Source organism: Cricetulus griseus, chromosome 3, assembly GCF_003668045.3.
Source record: "Cricetulus griseus strain 17A/GY chromosome 3, alternate assembly CriGri-PICRH-1.0, whole genome shotgun sequence".
Classification (NCBI taxonomy): Eukaryota; Metazoa; Chordata; class Mammalia; order Rodentia; family Cricetidae; genus Cricetulus; species Cricetulus griseus.
In genome coordinates this window covers 76,783,364-76,795,165 of record NC_048596.1, presented here as the reverse complement: position 1 = coordinate 76,795,165, position 11,802 = coordinate 76,783,364, and the positions used below count along the sequence as shown (strand labels likewise).

At 48.8% G+C, this 11,802-nt stretch overlaps 1 protein-coding gene across 1 annotated transcript in view; it reads left to right on the top strand.

Annotated features, from left to right (window-relative positions):
* Nucleotides 1–3,912: 3,912 nt before the first annotated feature.
* LOC100770573 (heparan sulfate glucosamine 3-O-sulfotransferase 4) overlaps nt 3,913–11,802 on the top strand; it is a 414,916-nt gene continuing 407,026 nt past the window's right edge. Inside the window, 3 exon segments of the mRNA XM_027410311.2 lie at nt 3,913–4,189; nt 4,192–4,242; nt 4,245–4,623. Coding sequence (XP_027266112.1) covers nt 3,913–4,189; nt 4,192–4,242; nt 4,245–4,623 — 707 coding nt within the window.

The following is an 11,802-nucleotide window of genomic DNA, read 5'->3' as shown; positions in this document are numbered from 1 at the left end:
TTATTTGTTGATGGACACCAAGATTGGCTCCATGTCTTGGCTGTTTGGAACAGTGCAGCAATAGGCACACCATTTCTAAGTGTGTTGACTTGGATTCCCCCTTAACTAGATCAAATGAAATGCAAATCAAACTTAGCATGTGGACTGTAATCAGTCAGGCAGTATAGGCTGAGCTGTGATAACAACCAATGCCAAGTCTTTCATGCTAAACCCCAAGCAGGATCATTTCTCAGTTGTATGTATGTAACTGGGTCTGTATTTTCCTTGAGGAACTCCTTTCCCTTCATCCACAGTTGCTCAGCAGGACAGTGTCTCCCCAAGATTCTTCCTTCCTTCAGCTCAGATTGTATTTCAGTAGCTGGAGCATTCCACAGCCACACGCTCTGGAAGGAATTCAGAAACCACATTCCCATGTGCCCACCAGGGGACAAGGCAGTGTTTGGGTGAATATTGGCTACTATACATTCTGCTTGCTTCCCTAAAGTCTATGTTCGCTTATTACTTTATTTCAAACAAATTCCCTTCAAATAAACAAATCCTCAAAAATCTTTCTGGTAATTTTCTTTAAAATGTCCAGAAAACCACAATTGAAGCAACTCAGAGATAGTCTGTACTCACTGGGCTTAGCATCACAGCTGCCAAGTTCTGAGCAGTTTAGGAAGTTAAACTTCAGTGGACTTGGTGGTCTGGGTTTGAAGCAAGAACACATATACATTTTTCAGGGACAACATTTTAATAGGGAAAGAAGAAGGCAGGGTCTGAGCCAAAAGTTAGATCCAAGTAATTATTGCTGGCCACCACACGTCAGGCAGAGAGCCAGGTATCTTTAGCATATGTTAGCTAATTCAATTTAATCCTTTATAAAAACAATTTCAGGTGATTCTTATCGTCCTTCATTTAACTACAGAGGAACTATGAAAAAAATGATCTGCTCGAAAGCCATTAGCTAGTAACTGACAGGTGAGTCTTGACCCTGTCACCTGAAGGTGCAGAAGCAGAACACAGTAGCATCATGTGTACCCAGATCACATCAGTTTGTCAGAGCTGTGGGGTACATAAAAGGTGGGACTTCCAAGGAAAGGAGGTTGGAGTTTATTAGGTAGGGAAAAATCCAGAAAGGGCATTAGCAGAAGCAAGAAGCATTCCTCAGAAGCATTGATCCACTTGCTTTTGCTGCCTAGGATGAATAGAAATGAGGTGTTTGGAGGCCTGGAGATATGTTGTGAGAAAACTGTGAAAACTCAGATAGGCCTGAGTGAGCACGGGTGTTAGCAGTGGAAACAGAAAACAATATTACTTCTTGTCTCCAGACCCAGTGGGCATCGCAGCTTGGAGATGGCGTTCTCTCTACATAGAGAGCATCTCTTTACTGTAAGTTTCTTAAGGACATGTTCTCAGGGAACTCTTTCATGTATACTAGAGAGAACTCGAGGGAAGCACACAATGACTTCAGTATGTAATCCTCAGAGCTTCTCTCTAAGAAACAGAACAAAACCCCCAAACACCCCCCCCCCACACACAAACACACATACAAACAAAGAGAGTGCATGCTTTTTCCTTATCACTTCTTGGGTACTGTGTTTCACCAAGGAGATGCCATGTCTTTGAGGGTGGCTGTTTGGGTATCAGAAAGAGATGGGATTCTGAGAGATGTTCATAGCAATATCCAGACAAGTATCATGAATGTGCAGGGACAGACACATGTCAAAAATGGAGCCTGCCGGCTCCCCTGGAGGGACAGTAGCTGCTTGGGTCTAAAAGGCCTGAGTTCTAGATCTGAGTCATCAGCATTAGCTGTGTATTCAAACTTTCAGTGAGTATACTGATTCAATGGTTGGAGTTGATTTAAATGTTTCCTATCTTTCTGCTGCTGCATGCCAGATATCTGCTACCAGCTTGCCCTTTCTGGGCTACATTTTAACACCATTCAATCAAAAAAAAAAATCTAAGCCTGAGAATACATCTTTAGTGAAAAACTGTCCACAGGTCAGATCTGTTTTGACAGTGGAGAGCCTGCATAGAGAGCCTGAGAGCTGGGGGTCAACAGCAGGAAGTCCCTGGCTACAGCATCCTACTAGGAAAACACCACCAACCCAAGGCAGTGACATTACCAGACTTCCTGGCTGACGATCTGAAAGCTGGGCTTGGAGTTGAAGGAGGACTGGATGAAACCGATGTTTCTGGCAGCTTCAGCTGGCCCTTCCCATTAACATCACAGTAATGCAGTTGCGTGGTGGTTGAAAAAGCATCCCTAGTTACAGGGAGTGATTTACAGGACACCAGACTCCACATTTCAGAGTCTCCTGTGTACCATAAAAATATATTATAAAGGAATAATCTTTATCCGAACTAAAGCTGCAGTACAGAAGACTCACGTCCAGCTGAGAGCAGCAGTGAGCTTTTGTTCACCCAGGGAAAAGTCCCCGTTCTTCGTCATATTTGATGAACATTTTTCCTCTTTGGTACTAGGTATCTTGTTAATATTTAGACATTATATACATTTTCTTTCAACTATTGTTCCCATTATGGCATCAGATAGAACAGGAGAAGCCAGCCTCACCAGAAGGAGAGGGGAAAGCTGACAGTCTGGGCACCTAGCTACCTGTGCCTGGCAGCCAGCCCCTGTACTCAGAAAGAAGGGTTCCCCAGAGTGCCTTCCTAGATGGGCTCTCCCCTAACTTCCATCTCCAGCATCCCCCGTCCTTTCTTGAGCTAAAGGCAGCCCCAAAGAGTCCACTTTAGAACCTCCCATAGCGTTCCAATACCACCCAGTGAGAGCAGGGGTGGAACTCTCTTTGCAGAGGAAAGACACTTAAAAATATTCAGTGAAGTGACACGCAGACATTCCTCTGCTTATTTGGTGTTTAGAGGGATGGGGACCCCGGTTTGTGCCAGCTCAGGGAACCCCAAGCTCCCTTAGGCCACAGTGCCTCCCACAGGTCACAGGTGGGTGCACCTGTGGTTAAGGGGACCTAGTAGGGGACAGTGCCACCTCCCACTAGGTGATGGGGCAAAAACAAAAGTCTGGAAAACCTTGAGGGTCTGTGTCAAAACCCCACCCACCAGGAGCCTCAAGGCAAGGCTGGAGAGGTGAAAGTTGGGGTGGGGGAGGTATGGGGAAGGACCCGCTCCAGAAAGCAAGGCAGGACAGGAGCAAAGAAAGAGAGGGTCAGAAATGGGCTGAATTTGCTCAGAGTCCCACCGGAGGAGTCTGGGAGCGAACTAGCCACTGCCAGGCTGGCAGTTTTCCAGTGAACGACGGCCCGGGCCAGTGCTGGGCTCCTATTCCCTCCAAGAGTCTGGCGAGCGCTGGCGAGCTCGCGGGCATCTCGGACTCCCCTGGGAGCGCAGCGCCAGGGCGGGGCTGGGTCCTCCGCGCCCACTTGGAGGCGGCTGGCCGGGGCCAGGATCGCAGGTCTCCTGGGCGCCCCAGCCTTGGCGCACGCCTCCGCTCCCGCGCACCCCCTCCGCAGGCACGCGCGAGGCGCACTCCTCCTTCCCCGGGCGGCGGCGAGCACGCGCCCGGCCCCCTTGCCTCCGCCCCTCGGCGCCCGTCCTCTCTCCGGCAGAAAGTTAGCAGCGGGGAAGGAACTCGGGGCTGCTGGAGCGGCAGCGGCGGCGACGCGGGGAGAGCCGGGCGCTGCGCACGGAGCCGGTGCCGCTGCGGCTCGGCGCCCCCCTCGGGCTCCTGGCCTGAGGTTGAGGGGGGCGGCGGGGGCCCGCGCGGGGAGGGGGCCATGCGGCCGGGCTTGTCCCCGGCGCAGCGGGACGGCAGCCAGGGCCGGGGGGCGCAGCGGCGTCGCTCCATGCAGCCGGGGCGGCTGGGCGGCGGCGGCGGCGGCGGCGGGGCGGCGGCTGAAACCATGTCCGGGCAGCGCCGGGGGCCGCCGCCGCCGCGAGCCGGGAGCCGCGATGGCCCGGTGGCCCGCACCGCCTCCGCCTCCGCCGCCGCCGCCGCCGCTCGCCCCGCCGCCGCCGCTGCCCGGCGCCTCCGCTAAGGGGCCGCCGGCGCGCAAGCTGCTCTTCATGTGCACCCTGTCCCTGTCCGTCACCTACCTGTGCTACAGTCTGCTGGGCGGCTCGGGCTCGCTGCAGTTCCCCCTGGCGCTGCAGGAACCCCCGGGAGCCGCCGCGGAGCCCCCACCGAGCCCGCCGCCTTCCTTGCCGCCGCCGCCCCGTGTGCGCCCCGGCCCTCCTCTCCATCGCCGGACAACGCAAGCCACGGGCCGCCGCCCGAGCCCCCGAGCGCTTCACGGCACCCGCGGCCGACGGCTGGGGATTGGCGAGCGGCGGCGGCGCCCGGGACGCCTGGTCCCGGAGCCCACCCGCCCCAGGAGACACGGTCACAGCGCAGGGCGCGCTGCTGGGGCGCGGAGCGCAGGAACCGGGCGCCACAGAGGAGCTGGCAGGCCAGAGGGCGACCAACGTGAGCGCAGAGAGGGGACCCGTCAGCACCCCTGATTACGGGGAGAAGAAGCTGCCCCAGGCGTTGATCATCGGGGTCAAGAAAGGAGGCACGCGCGCACTGCTCGAGGCTATCCGTGTCCACCCGGACGTGCGGGCCGTGGGTGTAGAGCCACACTTCTTCGACAGGAACTACGAGAAGGGGCTGGAGTGGTACAGGTAGGAGGCTGCGGGGGCGCGGGACGCGTGAGGGGTTCCCGAGAGCCCATAGCCCGGGCAGCCGTGGGGGTGGGGGGCAGTGGGACCCGTGGCCGGGTTGTGCAGGGTGCTTGTGCTGAGAAGGCAGGACTCCAGCTAAAAGATCACTTTATTTCGGGGCGAGGGGAGGAGCAGGTGCCTTGGGATCCACCAGGCTCCAAAATCTGGGAATCCCCAGCCTTCGCGCCTGCCTGTGGGGTGTTTCTCAGACCAGGTTGCTACAGAGCTCTGAGCTTCTAGGTTGGGAACATGCCTAGGAATGAGACAGAAGAGCTAAATTGACGACGGGGCTTTGAGATCCCCAGGAATCAATCAAAAGCGCCCTCAAAAGCATTTGCGTGGCTGGAATCCAACTTCAGTGTTTTAAGGTCAGAGCAAAAGGAACAGTTTTTAAAAAAATAAAATCAAAATACAAACAGACGGTGTAGACGCTTTGGCTTTCTAGTAAAGGTAGGGTATTTCTACTTCTGTGACTGTCCCTCCTGGCTGAACACTGGGCTGATTTAGCACCAGGAGCCTAGGTTTCTAGATGTCAGTTGATGCTCTAAGCGTGTCTGTGCCCTGCACATGGAGCCCTTCCTAATCTGAACATACTTGGAGACAGATTGGAGTTACTTCTTCGAGGAGTTATATACCTCTTTCTTATCATCAGATGTTGGTGGGAGGAAGGGATCAGGAGAAAGTTAAGCGCAGGTCAGGTAGCTAATAATCTGCATTTCTTGTCAGCCGTGACATTAAAACCCCATTGGTGCACATGCTCAAAATGCAGGCCTCCTCACTCTCTTGTCCACCCTCTCCCCTCTCTCTTCATATCTTTCTGGAAAACAGATCTGGATGGGTGGCCCCATCTCGATTACATTTCAATAATTAATTGCAACTGTCAAACAGAAACACAGCCTTTGTCAGCTGAAGAGATGCTATCAGTTCCACAGAGCCAATAGGTAAAATTGGCCTGTGATGGGAGTTGCTTTCCTGTCAGAGAGACATGCTTCCAGGGTTTGAATTTGAATGCAGCCTGGGAAAAGTTTTGTCAGTAACTTTGGGAGTATGTAATAAGCATGTGTGTTGTGATTGGTTTCTCCCACTTTTTTTTTTTTTGCCTTGTGCTTTAAAAGCTGGGGAGAAGTACACCCAGGCATAAACATTCCAGCACATCACACTGAGATGGGGAATGTGTCTGTTAATGTCTTGTCTGTTTCAACAGCAAGAACTAATTGGGATATTTTAGGAGGCTTCAAACAGTCCCTTCCTATCAAAACATAAAACAGCAAGTGCCTAATTTAACTGGAAAAAATTCGTATTTATAACATCACAAGCCATGGCTTCCAGTTTGTGATTATAATTAAAAAGGTGTTAGGATGATTAATGCAACAACAGCAAAATAAAGACAGGGGAAGATGTCTGGGAAGGGTTCAATCGTTTACTGGTTAGCTATAGACATGTCCAGATTCTTCTGTGTTGTGGCTTTAGCCATGGGAGGGTTACTGTGGGCTCTGCCCCACCCCTGTTCTAATTTTAAAGCCGTGCATCTTGTAGGAAGTGTCACATGCCCTTTCAGAGAGGCATAAAGATCAAATCTTGCAGCCTGTGTTTTGGGTTGCTTTTCTGCAGTAGAGCTACAGAAAGAAGTTCTTTATTTGGAGGATGAATAAAGTTGGTGGGGTAATGCTTGAGCTAGGAACCCCCATCCTGGGATCTGGAGAGTTTTCTATATGAACGGAAAGAGGACACAGATTTTTTAGGTTCTTTTACACTGAAGCTGGGAAGGGAGGATACATGAGCTACTTCACTATCCCAACATGGCTACTGAAGGTGTGTGGTGTAGTGATACCCACAGCCTCCTGATCCCAACCAATATTTGTGTCATGTGTGGCTTGGTGCTACTATTTGGTAGCCCTGAGTAGAACTGCTAAACCCAAATGATATATCTAGAACAAGGTTTGCTTTGTTCCAGGTAAGAGAACCATTTGATAACTCTTGTTCTTCAACCCTTAACCTCTTGCCATATAGATCTGTACAAGGCCAAATGGTGCTGATTGGAAGTGAGGAGGAGATGTTCTTTTAGCTTCATGGAAGTATGTGGCTATCTAACAATGAGGGACTTCTTAGTCACTGAAACATGGCTGATGGCAAGACTCTGGGAAGCTCCCGAGGCTCACTGGAGCCCAGTATGCTTCCCAGCCTCATTGGAGACAGCCATGTTTTGAGGACATTTGTGAGACTTCATTAGCCTTGTCTTTTCATGCTTGCCCTAAGCCTCTCTCCCATGTAGGAAGAAGGGATGGTAGCCACATTCTAATGTAGAAATGTGAATAGTAGCTTCAGTTCACACCAGTGGCAGAAACCCTTTGTCTTGGTTCTCTGAGCAGCTCTGGCTCAATGGTGGAACCTGGATTTCCCTGTGCCATGTTTGCTGTCTACAATCTGGTGGCTTCCTTGAAGAAGGTTAATTAAAAGCTTTAAAATTTCATTATTTATTTGTTTAACCACTTATTCATTTACTTAGTTATTGTTTTACCTGTTCCCCCCATTGCCTACTGTTTCTGCAAGTGGTCCTGGATTTTGTGCATTGAGCAAGAAGAGCTGAGATGAACGTGGGGCTTCTGTTAATGCAGCTGGCTTGGGCATCCCTCCTATCTAACAAATCAGCCTTAGCAGGTTCATTTCTGTGACATCACTCCAGTTGTCCCTAAATCTGGGTTTTGCTTTGCATCCATGCTGTTGATCTAATGGGATGTAAAAGCACATCAGAGATTAGAATATGCACATTCGATTTTCAAGGCAGCACAGGTGGATTAGGATGTGCATCTTCAGGTTGCAGAGATGCTTAGCCTCCTGGTGGACTGACCCAGCCAATGGTTAGTAAGCCTGGTGGATCAAGCACTCCTCCTCTGCCTTTCTATACCTCTTTCCAAGAGGGCAAAGCCACATGCAAATTCTATAGGAGCTGATACAGTGGTCCTGGTAGAGACCTTGAAGCCTTCTAAGGGATGGGGCCTTGGGGCAGACTCCTGGCTACCACTGTAGAAGTCATCACACTGATGGATAGGAACACATGCCTCTCCTGTGACTCACTTGTAGAGTGACCATGGCCTTTTGCTTTAGAAACCACTTAGCTCCAAGGTGATGCTCTGTTGTCTTATGTGAAGTAACTTGAAGAATCCACTGCATGCTGAAGGATGCCCAGCTCTTGTTCCCCAGTGGAGGGGGCCAGCGGTTGGCAGCAGCACTCTCAGTTGGTGTCGGGAGCGAATACAAAGGACAGGAGATGCTGGTATTTATGGAATGGCAGCCGTAGTATCGGCTGGCACTCTATAGACGTGTTATTTGCTGCAGCATTGAGCTTATGCTGTGAGCTAAATAACAGCGATTTTGTTTTATGACCACATTTCCTTTATTCCTGGAGGTAAGTGACTGGCTCGAGGTCCTAGGTTTGGTGGCTGTCCTAGCTGAGATTGAACCTGCATCTGTCCAGTTGCAAGTGGCTGTGTTTCTTTGCCTATACCACATTGTCACTCATCAATACTAAAGGAGCAGCTCCCCTTTCAGTTCTTTCCTTCAAAAAATGCTTAATAACTGCTGACTGCACACTTAGTACCATTTTGGGGATGGAGGGTGGGGTGGAACATGAGATGGATGGAGTGCCCATTCTCTCAGTTTAGTAAGAAGGTGGGGAGACAGCAAACAAGCAAACCAAACAGCGTGTAGTGAGTGTTTTACTTCGATGAGAGATGTAAGGAAAACTTAACTAAGTAAAGGCCCAGAGTTGTTCTGCCCAGGGTGGTGACTGCCACAAGTGTCGGGTACAGCTGAAGTGGCCAAATTGGAGTATGCCAGGAGCATGAATATACAGAGTGAAAAGTTGCTCAGTAATAATTTTCTATTCATGTCACGTAGAAATCTTAGCATTCATATTGAGCTAAATAATGTACATTATTAAATTAATTCTGTGTTTTTTTTTTCTTTTTTGGTTGTTGTTGGCACTTCTAGGAGACTGATGCCATGGTCTCCTGTGAGTGTTCTACCACTCAACCCTTAATTTCACTTCTTTTTACGTTTTAAAAGTGGCTATTAGAGAATGTAAGAGTATATCCATGAGGGACTGTAGTTTTATTGGGTGACCCATGTGCAGTTTTGAGCTTTTAAATGTTAAGCATGCCCAGACATCTTTGTTCATCTGGATTCTGATGCTGCGAGTCTGGATGGGGCTCAGGGGAGGTGCTGGGCTTCTGTGTTTCTGAGATGCTCTAGATGCCATTGTGTCTGTGGAGACTTAGAGCTTCCTTTAAGCTTAGGCTCTTTGATGTGTGAATCTATTAGTGTACATGTGCGTTCCTTACGTGTGTGTGCATGTTCACACATAGGTATGTGTGCATTCACGTGTGTTATTTTGAGATGATAACATGAGGGAAATTATGTAAACAGTGATAGGGTAAGATTTTCCCCGTCGTCCCCCCCCCCATATAAAGACCCAGTTGGAGAGCTTCTCAGCGGTAGAAGCATGTGCAAGGGTTCTGAGGTGGAATCGAACTGTATGGTTCTGCAACATTCATTCATCTCTCTGGATGCAATTGAGTTCACACCAGACATTTCAGTGTACTAGCTGAGTGATCTTCAGTGTGTAGTTTATATAACATCACTTAGGTACTTCTTCCTAATAGGCTTGTTGAGGTGGGGAGGTGATAAATGAAATAATGAACCTGCACATGATTATCCACAAAGTGAGTGTCGGAGCAGAGGTCCAAATGTCCTCACTTCTGAAATCCTTTTGCTTTCTTGTGCCTTCACCTTTATCAGGGATGTAATGATATTGTCTCATTTGGGTTGTTCTAGGGAGGACTTTGCAACCTGCATTTCTTTCATATTGTAAACAAATTCAGGTGCCGTCAGAGCCCATGTGGGTCAGATAAGTGAAAGCAGCCACTAGGAGGGGTTGGTCTTAATCAAGATCACTTCTCTTAAGCTAGGGACAGCTGCAGCCCTCTTTCGGCTACACTTCAGTGCACACAGGACCCGAGGGTTATCAGATCTTTACTCTGTAAGAGAAACTGGGAAACCAGATTTTGATGTAAAATCTGGATTTTAGTACAGGCCACAGATTTTGGTTCCTTATAAAGCACTGTGTAGGCCAATACTGCAGAACAAATGAAACCCATCTGTGGGCTGGATGCAGCCAACTTGCTACCAGTTTGCGACCTCTGGGCTAAACTCATTTCAGAAAGTAACTGTGTGCAGTGGCCAGAATTGTGGCTTATGTGTGCTATTTGGGTCAGTGTTTCTCCCTTTTCTAGCTTTTTGCAACAGCATGGGGGAAATTACACCCAGGTATGTGTCAATAAGCACCAACAGAGCCTGATACAAATATTGAGGCCTGGAAAGAAACTTCACAAATAAAATATCATTTTCTTCCCAATTAACATTTCCTGCAGGTAGGCCCAGTCCCCCCTGCCTCCTGCCTCAACCTCCAGAGTGCAGGGATCACTTATGTGCACTGCCAAGCCAGCTGCCTGTTTTCTTTCTTTTCTCTTGGTTTTTGAAGCCTGGGGATGGAATTCAGGACCTTATGCATGGTAGGCCATTGCTCAGCCACTGAGCTATATTCCCAGCAGGAAAATTCTTAACTTATTGATCTGAAGTGCCCACAATTGATCTGTATATAGATGACTTGGATTTATAAGATATATTCCTGTAGGGAGGATGGAGACCTAGAGGTAGGACTATAGTGGGAAATTACCAATACGGAGTCAAGTAGAAATATAAGGGTATTTAATAGGGAAAAGCCTTACTTACAGAGCGACCTAGCCTGCCGGCGTGGCAGCAGTCTGTCCAGCAAGTACCAAAGTGAACCCGAAAGATAAAACACAGTCACTCTACGTCACCCTGACCACGCCCTCGCAAGCATGGTTAGGCACACCTGTAGCCAGCCCCTAAGTAGGCGTGGCTACAGCTTCCCCTACATAGGACAAATGGGTTTTCAGTTTTTCTTTGTTCTGTCTGGAACCAGCTTGCTTATATTAATAAAGCCCATTCTCTGACTGAAATACTTCGGTCTTCAAATGCATTTCTATAGCAGGCTCTTAAAAGATGCATGTAGGAGGGACGGGCCATTCATCTCTGAGCCAAGATCCTCAGCATGCTCATTGGGTGGTCTTGGGTATGTTGATATCATGAACTCTCAATTCCTCCATCTGCAGAATGGGCTCAATATTGCGTACTTCCAAAACACTCTATGGCAATGAACTACAGTGCCATTTCAAATGCCTCGTGTAGAGGTGGTGACATAAAGTATCTTGCTTGGCTTATTCATTTTCTTTCAGTGCCTCACTTTTATTCTGCCCGTCAGCATGGAGGACCCTAAGGAGAAAGCTGTCACTCATTTGTCACTCATTTGAATATAGTCTTTTATTTTAAGATTATGTCTGAAAGAGGGATTGCAAGTCCAGAGCAGCTCTGAAGTAGCTCTTCAGAGAACAATTGGAGAAGTCTGCCTGTTGGTATCGAGTGGGAGATGAGTCTGATTTCCTGAGGTCACCCTGGTCATGCTCTCCCCCCAGAGGAACCAGAGGAAAACATGGCTCCATTCTCTGGGTTGCCATGCTCTTGATCCTCTGGCAGAAACACATTCTGTTTGCCCCAGATATCCCAGAAGCAGTGGGATGACAGGCAGGCTCATCTTGTCTTCATTTTCTCCACAGAACCCAGGACACCCTGTCACACTCCCACCTGAGCTCTGGTGAAGTCACTCAGAGCCTTCAGCCATCTGAACACGATTATTTTTTATTTTTGTAAGCTATACCAGGACAATTTTACTTTTAAATTGAATCAGTGTAGAGGCCTTGAGACTCCAGGTGAATGGAAGTTGTATGCTTTAAAGCTTGGAAGGTTTAGGTTTTTAATAATGGGTGATACCTCTGGAAGGGATTGAACCACCCCAGTGAAGACCCTCTGGATCCCATTGGTTTCTATGGCTAAACAATCAACTCTGCACCTGTCTTAGGGTTTCCAGTCTGAAATTATAATTCACCACTGAGACTTTAAACTGATATTGCCATTAATTAAAAGCAGGAGGTTGATTCACTAGTTAGGATTGCCTGCCTTTAAATTATTTTCAACCTTTAAGAGTATACTAGCCAGGTGTGG